This window comes from Pezoporus occidentalis, unplaced genomic scaffold, assembly GCF_034315485.1.
Source record: "Pezoporus occidentalis ecotype Australia unplaced genomic scaffold, CSIRO_AGI_Poc_V1 ctg6, whole genome shotgun sequence".
NCBI classification, from domain to species: Eukaryota; Metazoa; Chordata; class Aves; order Psittaciformes; family Psittacidae; genus Pezoporus; species Pezoporus occidentalis.
In genome coordinates, this window is record NW_026915943.1 from 2,967,787 (window position 1) to 2,983,171 (window position 15,385).

The window sequence follows — 15,385 nt, forward strand, 5'->3', positions numbered from 1 at the left end:
TGTCAATATAAACAATACAACTACATACTGGACATCACCATTCCAGATTATACTTACGCTACACAGACTGCATTTTTTAGTATGATTTAGCCTTTCTCATTCCAAACACTCAACATCTAAGACTGCAAATGCCTTGGGCCCAAAGAAACTCCTGCTACATTTGTAAAGCACTTAAAAACCCTTCACATATGTTCTCCATCTTTCTGTCTTCCCTTTTCTAATTGCTATGAAACGGTGGTTCAACTGATGGTTAGAGTGTCATTGAATTTAAGGGAAGAGGAATTGAAGGTTGACTCAATCCTGACAGGAGTACCGCTGCCTCTGTTTTTACTTTCAGTAAAGCCTTTCAAGGCTTGTGCTGTTGCTAATGTGTTGTTGCTAACGTAATTTCATTTGTAAGTGATATGTAGGTACAAAGTTACATTTGCACGTGTAGAGATAGCATTACGGAAAACAGAGATAAAGACTCCAGCAGCTAAAGTAATTCTTCCCTCTTAAGAAAAATGCTTTTCTTAGTTGGCATGGAAAGAAAAATGTATGGGATAGGATCACAGCTGCTCATACACCACCATGGACAGCACAAGAGAGAGCTTCGGATACAAGCGAATGGGATGGATGTGCAAGGTGTTTGTATTTGATTGGTTTTATAGTGATTTCTTGGGAATGTGCAAAACTCTATTTGACCATGATGATCCCTTTGGGTTTTTATCCAGCCACAAGGCTTGCAAGAAAAACAATATCATCTTGGCAATGTCTGTCTGTTCAAATGGGGGCAACCCTGGAAGACCCTACCCAAAGTAAAAAAATACTGTAAAGATAATTTAAAAAGACTCTTCTGTACATCCTTTAAACAGCAAGGCCGTTTGTCTTTGAACTTTGCCTAATATATCATTATCTCTGAGCAGAAACTTATTAAGCTTCTACTGTAATTTTGTTGGGAGTTAAACATAAAATCATGTGGGTGGTGTATGTCTCACCATGTCACGGCTTCCCAAGGAAAAGTTATCATCATTTGTCACTGTAATACTGTGGCAAAAAGCATAAAGAGAACAAGCAACACAGTCATTTCACATCAGCTTTCTGCGCTGAGCTCCAGCTCCCAATGACTTGTACGCAGTGGCTATATTAAGAAGCAGGCTGTGCCATAATTGAATTAAAGGTGCAAAGGCATATAGGGCTGTGTGAACTCCCAGGTCAAGCTGCAATTGAATCAAAACCCTCTCTCCTCTCCTACACTGCTTAGCAGAACTGCTGACCCAAAGGTTCGCAGACCTACGAAACGCAGGCAGGAGTCCCCACAGCTGGAGACACAAAGTTAGAGAGATAAAAAATCTGTGACCTTCAGCTTTTATTTCACACGAAGAAAGAGGCTTCTAAAAATATTTCACCATCGTTTCCCTTCAGAGAGCAGTCAGTTGATTTGCATAAATGAAATGGCTCCTGTCAAGGAACCAGCAAGGAAAAGAAGGAAATTATCTGCCCCAAAAATCTGTAGCAAAGATAAGAGCAGCATCGGCCAGAGGAGGGGAGATTTAAATGCTATTTTGTCTGAAAGGTCGCTACAAAAAGCAGGGAGAGCATTACAGCCACTTAATGATCTCTGTCGCTGTGATAAATAAGCAGGATCTTATCCAGCAGTTTATTAACAAACACTCCATAGGACAGTACAAAAGGCCACGACATGGGGCTATTAGAAGAGTGTTTTCACTGAGTCTGATTAATAAAACCCAACATGAAACCTAAGGAAGATTAAAGTGGAGTGGTAAGAAGAGGCATTCCCGGTAGAGCCTGAGGCTGACATCGCATGTGCTGTCACCACCTACCAGTTTCAGTGTTTTCATGCTCCGTGTCAGTGAGGGTGAGGTTGGAGTTGGCCCGGCTGGACAAGCAGGAGCTGCGTCCGGACTTGGTGTTGCGTCCCCAGAGCCTCACAGGGTGCTCTGGTGACATGACCACGTCTGCCTCCGTGTCGGCATCCGAGCCGGTGCTGATGGAGTAGCCACAGTGCGGCAGCCCAATATCAGTCCGGTACAAAGTCCCGTGTGTGGGTGTCACATCTTCAAGACCCAGCTCTCGCAATGAGAAGTTGGCTCCTGCAAGGAAACACAGCAACCTGGTTACTCTTGAATAGGGGATGGGTTCATGTCACCCAAGTCAAGGGCAGAATCATTCAATCTCTGTCTTCAAGTGGGGCACAGTATTTCCTGTGTCCTATATAACATAGAATCACAGAATGGTTGGGGTTGGAAAGGACCTTAAAGCTCCACAGGCAGGTACATCTTCCACTAGACCAGGTCCCTCAAAGCCTCACCCAACCTGGCCTTGAATAAATCATACCAAAGATTGAACAATATCGTACCAAAGATTCCCCTCTTTTGTGGTCTTGCTTAGTGCAAGACCAAGTGACCGTGCCAAGACCAAAAATCAGCTGGATTCCTGCTTCTGGAACCTGACAAAAACACAGAGCATGTTCAATGAAATCATCAAATTCGAAAGCAAAGACAAACGGAGGAGTGGTGGAATTATTTATGAGAGGCAAAAAGTAATCTTCACAGGAGAGAAGCAAAATGAGGCATGCAGTGATCAAAAGTCCTACCATACACTTGGCAACTTTACTGCAATAGGAAATTCGAGTGAATTCTGCTCATTGAAACCCCTGAAATTACATACTGGGGATTTAAATTTCCTTTGGCAATCTCACTTTCCCCTTGCTGACCACTCACACCTTGACTCAGTTTAGCTATTCATTCTGACAGTCACAGCAGAGGTTATTTGGCTGTGAATACATGTAATTGCTGACTAAAAATACAACCTGAAGAATGACTCTTGAGTGAGTTCATGCCTAGTTACCTGCAGAACTTCAGAATCAGAGCAAATCAACGTGAAAAAGGCTTGAATCATTATCACACTTTGGAAAGTTGCACAATGGGGAGAGCAATGAGCAGCTCCACTTTAAGCCACATTTATTTATTAATTCCTGCTTTTGTTTTTCAGCCCTGAATGTCTTTAAAAGAGTTTGGTCACCCCTGAACGCCTTTAGTGGCTCTGTGCATTTATACGGCACAACGCACCCATGATCCCGTTACACTATGCCTTGATGGGATGGATTAAGGAACTGAGCAGTGTTTGCAGCATAGACATGCTTCAAGGGGACAAAGCCAAATGAGATCTCCAGCAAGGTTTGGGCCCAAACCTACGTTTGACCACTGAAGTTCATGTCTACTCATTATTGACATCTGTTCGTCAGGTCTGGACCTCGAGGTTGTATCCAAAACGGAGTTATGATTCTCTCCGTTCCCAAAACCACACAATCATGTGGCTCTCCTCACATTTCCTTTTGCTGATGTTGAATATCACACAGTGCAAAATGTGTATCCAATAGAAACAGTTGGATTTATACTTTTCCAGAGTCTGGTTTAGCACTTGAGGAAACACCCTGGCTTTTTCCTGAGCCCTGCTGTGTGATGAAGGTCTGCATTATAGCACACATGCATTGAATGACCAGCTGGCCCAAAGTAGATGCTATTTTACTACACTTTTTCTTTTAGTTGACTTTGCAGCTCATAGCGAACAAGGAGAAGGTGTTTGAATGCAAGATGAATAATGGAGCTACGTTTCCATGTAAAGCTCAGAGAAAGAACTGTTTGCCATCAGGAAGAAATAAGCAATGCTCAGCTGGTTCCAGATCTACAGCTGATAATACTCAAACCATATAAAGCTTTCGTGAACTTCACACCTTTTTAATTGACTGAACAAAACTAAAGCTTTCACACAGAATGGGCAGATAAGGTTGCTTAGGGCTCACACCTCCATCAAACCCCAGGGCCTGGCTTGGGAAGCACAATGCAAGCTTGTGGCAAATTAATCCATTTAACTTGATTGCAGAGTGGTCTGAGAGAGTGTCCTCTGCCACTCCATGGCATGAGGTAGCAAATGAACTTAACCTAAGTTATTAACTCAAGGAAGCAGTATCTCCCCAGAGACCTCATTCCTCAGCCCCAGTTTTGACTTTTGTGCAAGGCCAGGATAGTTTTTCAACCATCCTCCATGCAGTACTGTAAAAGGTCATCTTCTGGTTTTGCTTGTGTGCTTGAGTCACCGATGGCGAGTTCCACCTTCCCGTGAAACAAGCCACATCATCAGACACGTCAATGTGCAGCATGACTGATGCTCACCAGTTACAGCAGCTCATAAATTATGAAAAATGACTGCTACAATTAACTGAAAATCAAATTTATTTGCAATAAACAGCAGGAGGTGCATCGATTTTCATATTCTATGCCCACTGTTGCCTTTTAAGCTGGAAGAACTTAAGTCAATAAAAGGAAGATAATAAATATCTGAGACTTTTTAATTCAGATCTGGTCTATTTTTTCCTGTGCTGACTTGCACGTTTGCTGGCACTCTCACTTGAGCTAAAACCATTTAAATGCTGACTTGTTTATTTACTGAATTTATTTGGTCAATTTGAAATGTTTCCCCCTCTTCTGCCTCCCAAACCAATGCAGGAGAGAAATTCACTTTGCCTTGCTGATGTCAAGCAGGCTAATGAGGTTTTGTTTCAGGTGGCATGAGGCCAAGTAGCACCACAAACTGAGGTGCATTCATGGCTTTCTGTCAGTGGAAAATGTGGCACAGAAAGTCTGCTAAAGCTCTTCAGGCCAGTTTTGAGGGTAAACTGGGAGAAAACTATAAATTGAAGACTATGTGGGTGATAAATCAGAAGCAGAACTGGTGCCCTGACATGGCTAATCATAATCTCCTCTCAGTTAATTTCAGCCATTTAGATCAGTGGTTTTTACTATTTCTTAGTACCCTACACAATTTTCCTAGGGAAATATGAACTTGTTTACGGCAAATTTATACTCCCTGTCAACAGACTGGCTTAATCTTATTTATCTTTTGTGGGCTTTGGAGGAGAAGTCTGTGGACCTGCATGGCTCATAGACCTTCAGGTTGAAAACCGCTGACCTATACTAATTCACATCTATCCTGCACAGTGAATATATTGTATGAAGTGATCAAACTCAATGACCTAAAAGGTTTCCTTTTCTTTATAACTTTGTAGATTCCTTAGTGAGGATAAAGTGTTTCAGAGTTGCTAAGAGGAAAACTCCTTTTATGATGCCAAAGTATTACTTACAACACATATTGGCCCTTTTGTTTATTACTGCTTGTTGCAGTTATCCTGAAACACAAACACCAAAGCCATGTGCACAAAGATACTGCTGCAAGTCATTTTGCTTGTGCGTGCCTTCGAGATGAGTCTTGCACCAAAACCACAAGTGCATGGTGTTTGAAGAGTGAAATTAAGCAGCCCCCAAGTTAAACGAGTGCAGTCATATGCATTCCTTTTGGACAATCAGCTTCTCCAAGCTGCATGGAGAAGCCTGGGTCAGCTATTTTATGTTCATTGTCTGGAATGCTGCCTACTTGATTTGACTCACTTTGCCACTTTGTGCTTTTTTTGATAGACTTCTAAAAATAATTTATGTGAAGCTCTGCTTGGTTTCTGAACTAAGACACTTGTGTCTCTACAGGAAAATGAAGATGAGACTATAGCATGGGCCAGAAATCTGCCTCACGTAGGCAACAGCAGCAGTGAAAATATAACTGCATTGACATCAGGGTAGCAATAAAAAGGAGCCTATCTGTAATCTCTTTTAGGACTGTGGAGCCCATGCTGACCCTTGAACCTCTACATCTTCATAGCTATTGTGACCCAGATTCACTAAATGGACTCCTGTAAGTCATAGAAATGCTTGTTTCCCACTCTTCTAAAACTGAAGCATGTTCCCATCTCAAATTGACGGCCTGCAGGCCATGTACAATGGTGGTTCTTTCCATCTGCATCTTCCTTCTTCCATGTTTCTTAGGTTTTGCTGTAGCACAGATGATGGACAGTGTGGACTGGCACTCTTCCCTTCATTGCCTTCTGCCTTGGCATCCTTGCTGACTTCCTCCATGACATAGTGAAATGATCTCCTGAGCAGGCATGTATGTGCAATATATGAAGATGTTTCTTTGCTCTCTCCTTATCTCTTGCTTTTGGGATCAGAGTCCTTCAAAGGTAGCCTCCCACCCAACCCCAGATTAACTCATGCTCTTGCAGCAGCATCTGCTAAAATGGACTCACCTGCTCGGCAGAATTCATCAGCCTCCTGGTGAACCATGTCTTTGACTCTGTTGCTGTAGGTCAACCTGGAGTCTTGATCATAAGCCTTCAGAGTCTCACTGGAGCTGTAGGACTTCTGTGGGACCTTGCTGTCCTCGCTTTCGGCTGAAGAGCTGGTGTAGCGGCGCTCCGTGTCACGGCGCCGAGTCAGAGATCGATACGGCTTCCTTTCTTTTACATCCATGGCACCCTGGTCTGAGTATTCAACATTAAAATAATGACGTCTGTGTGGTGGGCAGATTGGAATAACCTGGAAGAGACAAGAAAAGAAATAGAATCATAGAATCATGGAGTATGGGTTGGAAGGCAGTTTCAAAGGTCATCTCGTCCAACCCCCCTGCATTGAACAGAACATCTTCAACTAGATCAGGTTGCCCAGAACCACTTCCAGCCTTAAGGATCTTTAGGCACCGGAAGGCTAATGTGCCTACTTAGAATAGAATAGTTAGGGTTGGAAAGGACCTTAAGATTGTCCAGTTCCAACCCCCCTGCCATGGGCAGGGACACCTCGCACTAGACCGTCTCACCCAAGGCTTCATCCAACCTGGCCTTGAACACTGCCAGGGACGGAGCGCTCACAGCCTTCCTGGGCAACCCATTCCAGTGCCTCACCACCCTAACAGGAAAGAATTTCTTCCTTATATCCAATTTAAACATCCTTTCACTGAACAAAAGAGATGTAACTTAATGGACTGCAGGAAAACCCTCCTTAGAACAATTGCCAGTGAAAAGAAAGTCTCAATTATGTGTGACTCATTTAACGGTTGCCACAGCTAGCAGGACACATACAAGTGGCAACCCGCATCTGTCTGAACTGGGCACGCACTTGGGGATTTGAAACTGATTGTGATTTTCCTTGTCTTCTTTCCGCAGGAAGTGATTCAGACACCTCCAGGAGTCACGTATTTGTTCCATCAGTCACCTAATCTCTGGGAAATCAGGATGTGCTGAAATGTCTCCATTTGGGCAGCCAGAGAATGTTGGAAAAATGCTGTCTTCTGGTTTTAAAAGTGACAGATAGATTGCGAGGTCAAAATGAATGAATGAAAGAATGGGGCAGTGTAAGAAGGCAAAAGGGAAGGGAGACAAAGAAAAGAATGAAGGGGTGAGATATGAACGGAAATCATATGATAATGTCTTCTTATTCAGAGGGTTCATCTTTACTAAGCTAGAAATATATTAGAACTTAAGCAGAGTTGAGAAAGTATAAATAAATGGTAGTGCTCTGCTTCATGTAACAGCATGAGATGGGATTTAAGCCTGTTGGAAAACCAAAGTATATCTATGCACCAGTATGCAAACAGACATATTTGCAGACAGAGCAAATATAGAAAATATCAGAAATAAAACATATATTCAAAGTCTTTTTGTCAAAATTATTAAGAAATTGTCTTTTCCCTTTATTATATGCAGCAGAAACGAAGAAAAAGTCAGTCACTTGCAGCAAGATGGTAAAATATGTTTTTGACTATCATCTAAACTGGTTTATACTGGTAAAACCCACAAACCAAACATTGAAATCTGCAATTACAGGGTGAGTTTCTCAGGAACTGTGTCCTTCTGACCACTAAATGACAGAAACTGAGACTCTAAATGCCATACCATGGTATTGTTATTTATTGCCAGTACTTAAAATCAGAGATCAGAAAACACCTATCAGTTCTTGGTTGTTTTCATAGCAAATACGTATGGAAATGTGTTGGCAAGGACTGAATTGCATTGTGTTGGCATTTCTCTCTTGAAAGGCTGAATCCTGAACTCACTAATAAAATCTTGCTGCTCTATGGTTCTTTAGATCCCAGCCTCAGATGCTGTGCCCTGGGTTTGTGTTGCAGCAAAACACAGCTATGGTGCAGTAGTCGAGGATGGATGCGCTGTGAGCTCTGCAGGTGGGTTTAGAGGGATGTGGTGTAACAGCATTTGTGGCTGTCAAAACTGTGAGCCTGATGGAAGACTCTTTGCACAGTTTCTGGTAACCTACAAATCATAATACTAATGCAGAAGCTTGAAAACAGTGTTTTATTACTAATTCCTCATTTGTTCTCTGGCACAGGCATAACTAAGCAAATTCTTGAGCTGAAGAAAGACTATAGGAGAGAGCAAGAGCTGCTGCATGTCTGTGGATACACCTGCATCTGGTTAAAGAAAAAGGGGGTCCCACTCCTATTTTGGCAGGCACTTTGCTAAGACAGGTTTTGCCCCTTTAACTTCCCAAATGAACTTTGCAATGACAGAATCCCAGTTCCAAAGACTTTTACAGTTTCTGTGGCACTCTTCCCGGAAATTAAGACGCTACCTAAAAAAAAATCCACTTAATGCTCTCCCAGTCTATTCCAGTGATGGCAGCAGACCAAGTTCACACTTTCTATTTGTCAGCAAAAGGCATAGAAACTACTGAACACAAATGGAAGAGGAAAGTGGGGGGGAAAAGGTTGGAGCGTCTTATAATTGAGCTATGTTTAAGTTATCCACAGAGATTTGAGTACCACTTTGATTTTAAACACATGTTTAAACCCACCAAACTCACTGACTTCAATCCATTCATGTAAGTTCAATACCAATGGGATTACTCACCGGCCAAAATTTACATGCGTTAAATATTTTGCAGAGGTAAGGCCTGAGAGGTGCAAAAACTAAAGGCTGAATGTGGAAGCAGTAGTGAAGGAAGTGGTTTTATGCTAAGCAGCAGTAGTAGTGTGCAAGAGATCTGCCGAATATTGGTAGCTATTTTGCTGTATTGAATCAAACATATTGGCAATTTCACACTGGAGAGAGAGAAAAGGAACAGAGCATCTGATTGCTTTTCAGTGCACTGTCTTCCTCCCTTAAACCAAAATCAAAGCTTTTTTTGGCTTGAAAAACTGTGACTTTTTTTTTTACAACTGTTATTGAATTGGTTTGTCTCCTTTATACCTTCTCTGTTTGTGTGAAACCCTCAAAAGGAGCAGGTTTGTTAGACCTTTTAATAAAACACCTTAAAATAGGCTCCTTCACAATGGCGTTGTAGTAAGACCTGTTATAATGAACACTGAAATTGTGGTTTATTGTCACGGGGAATGGAGATAGCAAAATGTGAGTGAGAAGTGGTTACTATATAAGAAAGAAATAGGGAAAGGTGGCTTCAATCTGCTCACGAGTATTGCAACTCCTACCAAGGGCCAGTCATTTAAAACCCCTCTACTGGGAGGGGCACACAAGCCAAGAAAACCTTTCTGCACAGTTAGAGCCACAGGGTACAAACAGGGTCTGTAATTACCATTAGTAACCTTGCAACATAGGAAATGGCCAAAAAACCCATCAGGAAATTGACTGAATTCCCACCAGATGAAGGTTTTTCTTTTTGTAAAGAAAGGTGCTGAAAATCTGAAATTCCTCCTACAGTTCATCAAAAATAGCCCTGTAAATTTGCACCATTCACATCCACATTCCTCTATAGCAGTGCTTCAATTCCCAAGTCATTCGTGTCTTTGTAAGTTTAACTCTCCTTAGCCCTTTTCTTTCTCTGTCTCTTGCCACTTGGCTTGACTTTTCAACAAGAAAGGTCACCCCAAAACACATCATGAAGCATTTTTTTTATTGTTCTTTTTTATTTAAAGAAGGAACCATTGCATTCAACTGACTTAAGTAAGTTTCCAGCACCTCTCCATGGACGTGCAGTTCTTGTCATTTCATTTTTATGGCCCAATTCCCAGATGGTTTCGATACCTCGCCTTCAATAGAGTTTTGTTGTCAGGGAATTTGCCTCACAGTGTTTCTGTGATAGATTATTATTCTTCTATCTGCTACTCCTTGTGTCTTGATTTCACTTCTGCTACAATTTCACCCGTGCCATCAACACCTCACGTTTTTCCTGAGTTCTCTGGCACACAGTGAATACAAAGAATCACACTCGTCTCAGTTACATACTCAACCACCGGCTTCTTTCCGCCTCTAGCTCGTGATTGCTCCTCATAATTTTAAAAGCTTCCATAAACTTGCTGTATATAAAAAACCAAAGCTTCTAATATTGTCCTTTCCATCGCCTCACTCCTCCCTCCAAAAAAGCACAGAAGCCTTCTGGGCTGAAAACTTAAGACTCAAATGCAGTTGATTTTAGGCTCTTTAATGTGTTTTGTATAGATATAACATGATCTCAGTCTCTAGGCAATGCAGAGGATTATTGCCCTATAGCTGGAAGTGTTCAAGAGCAGGTTGGACAGGGCTTTGGGAAACATGGTCTACTGGAAGATGTCCCTGCCCGTGGCAGGGGTTCGAACTGGATGAGCTTTAAGGTCCCTTCCAACCCAGACTGTTTTGTGATCATGCTCTGAACCATTTCTATTTAGGGCGAACTTTCTTGTCCTACAATACAGTGTTTCTGGCTCGGTTTGATTCTTTCATCATACTGCTGTCTGCATAACATATAAAATTTCACCTTATTTTTTTACTCCAGGCCAGTTAATGGCAATAGCCATTCTTACTTCTGTCAGCCCTCTGAGTGTATGATCCCAGCTGGACCACAAGCTGGTTTGGAGTATGATCCACAACAGAAGGATCCTCCAGGCTTTATTTATTCAACTCAGGAAAATTCCACTGACTCCACAAAGTGTTCTTCACACGCTAAAGCCTGTAAAATCAGACTCCTTAACATAGTTATATTTTTAAGAGGTGATGGACTCTACTTGCATCCTTGCATATATGTCAAGAAGCGGAACAAAGAAATGAGATTTCTAGTTCTGGTGCAGCAGTGCAGTAAACACAACGCTTATTTGCAGCTCTTTTTATGTTGCTTTTGCTTTGGTTGGCTCCCAAATAATCCTTTTTTATTATGTTTTATCCTTTCTGTCTATCCTCCTCATTCTCGGTTCTGTTGCTTTTTTGTTGCTCTTTGGAGCTTTGATTAACCACACCAGCTTTGTGGTGCAGAATCACACTCAATGAATGGCAAGGGGAGTGATTTATTTTCTGAGTCACTGCTCAAAAGACAAACTTCCATCAATCAAAAAGCAGACAAGAGAGTATGACACCACAAAGAGATATGCTAGGAGGTGCTTACAGCAAAAGGGACAGGTGGTCTTTGATAGCTGACTTACATTGCAGGTCGCTAATCACAGAGATTAGCAGCAAGGTGATAGACAGTGCCTGTTCTGGAAGGCAGCATGTCACATCATCCAATTTTCTGTCAAAATGTGAGGGTTTAAATGGTAGAGATAGCTTTATGTGTTTCCTATATAGTTATGGCAATAGGATGATGAGAAACCTGGAAGAGTGAAATACATTGTCTGCATGCCCATGTGAATCCTTGGTGGGTTGATTCAGTTCACCTTTGCGCAGGAATAAGCTATGCGACTTCCCACAGTCATCTGTTTTCCTCCACAAAACTGCCTATGCAAAAATGGCATCGTCTTACTTGGCAGGGCCTGCTTTTTGTCTTCTTAAAGTAGATCTTCTCATTCCACTGCTTAAGGCAATTTTTACCCCCCTTATTTTATATTGCTGCTGCCCTTTGTAGAATGACTACAGCCACGGAATACTGAGCAGCAAGCTGGATTTTATTTTCCCTCCTTTGAGCTCCACAAATCAAATCATTAACTAAGACCTAATGCTGGTAAGTAGTGAGCAAGTATCCTTTTCTTCACTTTATAGAGGAAAAGCTGAGGCGTGGGAAGTCAAAGTGACTTGCTTAAGGTGGTACAAGAAGAAAACAACACAACTGAGGGCAGACTCCTGATCTCCCAAGCTCAGTCTGCTCCTGAGCCCTAGTTTTGTTGAGAATCAAGTCACATAAGCGCAGCAGAATACTTAATTTAAGAATTCTTGGCCAATGCATGTCTGAAATCTTTGTGTGAGAGGAGTCATATGAACCTCAGGTATTATTAACAAGATGCTCTTTCATGTTTGGATAGTGCCCTTCCGTCAGAAAGACTGTGGAGCATGTACAATTGCAATTGTGTCTGACCAGTGAAGTCCCATGGTGAATGATGAAAACCCCACTCAAACTCAAAAGAAAAGAGAGTTTTTTGCCATGTATACATTAATCTTCTCCAAAACATCACTGGATATTGAGGTCAGACCAGAAATGTTATTTCAGAAATTAGCTCCAACTCAGGACCCAAAGCAGCAGCTGAAGATGTCGTGAGTTCAGATGCTTAAATGACTTTGTGGCTCTGGCTATCACTTGACATTTAACATCTTATTTGAAATAACCCAGCCCACTGTGACAGTCCCACCACACTTTCATAAGGATGCAAATGCCTGCTTCAAGGCTTCATATTCTGGTTTCATGACACAAAATGCTGAACCTGAGAAATCTTATTTGGTCATTTCTCTTTGTCCAGAAAAATCTGTGCTATTGCCTGGCATTCCACACCTGGTCTAAAGCACAAAGCCAGCAGAAATGTAGCGTTGAATCTTCTGATATATTCAGCAAATATTTAAGCATGTACTTAGGGGTGATTCAAACCAAATTTGTATTGCCAGGTGATCAGAGGCTGCGATGATGTGATCTTAGCAAATACCCGACCACGGCTTAAACAGTGTGATGTTATTTACCAGGTTTCTGGGAGATTCTTCTATAACATAAAAGACTGCTCTGTTCTTTATTAAACTTTAAGCTTCAGATTTATAACAGAGGTTCAAATCCCAGGAGGTCTTTCTAGGAAATAAATTAAGCTGTAGGTATAACATCCTCTCACATTTTTGGCAAAGGCTTTGGAAAGAAGCAGGCACAAGAGAGAAGAATGAAGAGTCGAGTTAACACTGTTTGGCTTCAACCCAGTGCTTAAAGAAACTAACAAAAACTGCCTTTTCTGATCTGAACCACTAAGCCTTTCTTTCTACTGGTAAGAGACTTGCTAAGAAATTGGTGACGTCCTGGCCAAAAGATGTGGTTTTGTGACCTTTCCGTGAATAAATCTAAAACTGCAATACAATGAGGCTGGAGGCCCAGGAAAGCTTGAAACAGTAGTTGAGATTTGAAGGATGGTGGGAAAACATGAAGAGGGCTGGAATGCAATTATCTCTGGTTTGCAAACCCCTAAGTCTTTCCTCATGGGCTGCAGCCTTCAGCCTATGTTAGGGGAAGATTTGGGGGCCAGAAGTTTAAGAAGCTTGCAAATAGTTTTTGACTGGTATAAGCAGTTTGCAGCTGCAGTCGTCAGAACCCTCCAGTGCCTTCCCCAAAATGGAAATTGCTTTGGGAACAATCTAGTCTTTATATTAAAATACTCTTTATGAGTCTATCAGCCATTTTTGGACGAAGTGGGTTTTCTTCAAACCTCAGTTTAATAGATAATGCATAAGGGTATTTAAATAATAAATGCCAGGAGAGCCAGCCTGACAATGTAGACTGATTTAGGTTCAGCCTGCAAATTGTTCCTGACTCGCTATGTCAGACTCAAAGTTTAGGTGTGTGGTGTGCCAGACTTCCATAAGCTGTGCAAAACCAGCTTGTGTATCGACGAGTCCCAGGGTGAGAGAGACCTGCATGGCATCACATGCAGGCAGTCACTGAATGAATCCCACTAAAGCATTCCCATTCTTCCTCCATCACATGCCATCTGCTAATTTGTGCTGCTTCCTGGAATATGGGAGACTAATATTTAAGCCCTTAATCTGAATTTTATAAGATGAAGTCTTGAATGTGTCTCAGAGGTATCTAGGTGAAAGCCCTAAGCTTCCTAAGTCTGTCTGGGGGACTCTTTACTTTTCCCTCCAAAACCCAAAATCAGAGTCTGTTTTCTATCTGAAAAACAACAAAATGTCTTTGATCTTCTCTAGTCATCTCCTAGACAATAAGAAAAGGCTGGTACAGGGCTCACTCAGGGTGGTAAGCTTTGTACCCACTCTTGGGTAAGCTCTCTAGCTAATTCTTAGTGGTCTTCTGTGGCCTACACGCAACCTTTATAATAAAAGGGTGGCCCATATGAAAACGTAGCAAGAATCCCCAGACAAATCCCATGCACACCTTGTGCCATTCAACCTCTTTATCCCACCATTTGGCGAGGGAATTCCCACACTTAGGTACACTCGTCTGTCCCTGCTTCTTTGCCAAGTAAACTGAACAAGGAACCTACATCTTTTTGTTATCCCTGTACTCAGTGCAGTCATAAACAATGTTTGCATTTCTATGAGCTTCTAGGAACTATAGGAAGAAACAATGGCTTTTCTCTGCATATGGGTGTACAAAGCAGAACTAGCAATCATGGTAAGGATTCAGATCAACTGAACTCATTTTTACCCAGGAAAACTTTATGCAGGCTTGTGCATTAACTGCTCAAATAGCTGACTATCCTCAACAACTTCATGCCTGTTGTCTATATCTAGTTGACCATCCTATGAAGTGCTCCTGAAATCATGCAAAGCAGAATGATTATACTGCTCAAGGACCATCAAGCTCTATATCCTGTCTCCCAGTGGTGAGTGCTTTGGAAAAGAAGAAGGGGAGAGTAGTTGGGAACAGTGATTTAAGGAATAAGGTTGGTTGTTGCCCCCAGTACACTTCCAGAAGTTCAGCAAATTTCTTAGCAAGACCATTGGATTTGACAGGCCTTCATGGTCCTGTCCTATGAGACTTTGTCTAACCCCATTTGACTCTTAAATGCTTTTGGCCTTTGTCAAATCCTGTGAGTAGTCCCCCAGTGTGATTATGTGTTGTGTGAAAAAGCACACAGCCCTTGCCATAAGATCAAGGCTTTGAACTCGTACCCACTCTCAGATGTACCTTATTCATCACTATTATACATTATTTCTGATCTTATGGGAGAGAAACAAATGTAGGCTGGGATTCTTTTAGGAGAGAAGGCATGTCTGCCTTTTCTCCCTGCAGTCAGCACTGCAGGCTCTAATCCTGCCTGCAAACACATTGATGCTACCAGGAGTGACTGTGTTTGCTGCAGGAAAGCTAAGAAAGAGAAAACTGTTGGTAGATAAAGTTTAAAGCATAAACCTTGTCATGTGTCTGTATCCCTCAGTAAAATCATCACGTTGGTGTGCACCTTGGATGTGAAATACAGTTCAGTGCACATCTGTTCTCTACCCTTTGAATGCAACTCAGTGTCTGCGCTGCTCACAGGGTGGCAGCTTGAATTGAAGGAGATTTGTAATGGGTTTTGGGGTTTTTGTTTGGCTTGGCTGTGAAAGTAATAGAATAAGAGTTCATGCTTGCATTGGCTTTTGCTACTGCAATCGAACGTCAGAGGATGCCTTAGGCTCAACTGAGTTTGGAGGAAT

The 15,385-nt window shown here is 42.0% G+C and overlaps 1 protein-coding gene across 11 annotated transcripts in view; it reads right to left on the minus strand.

The window, feature by feature from the left end:
- Positions 1–15,385, minus strand: part of TENM4 (teneurin transmembrane protein 4) — a 1,625,418-nt gene that overhangs the window by 352,499 nt on the left and 1,257,534 nt on the right. For all 11 annotated transcript variants that reach the window (XM_062639041.1, XM_062639042.1, XM_062639047.1 and 8 more), the window contains 2 exons: positions 6,137–6,425; positions 1,824–2,093 (listed from right to left, as the gene is read on the minus strand). In XM_062639041.1, the coding sequence (XP_062495025.1) occupies positions 1,824–2,093; positions 6,137–6,359 (493 nt within the window). In that variant the 5' untranslated portion in view covers positions 6,360–6,425. The remainder of the gene's footprint in view (positions 1–1,823; positions 2,094–6,136; positions 6,426–15,385) is intronic.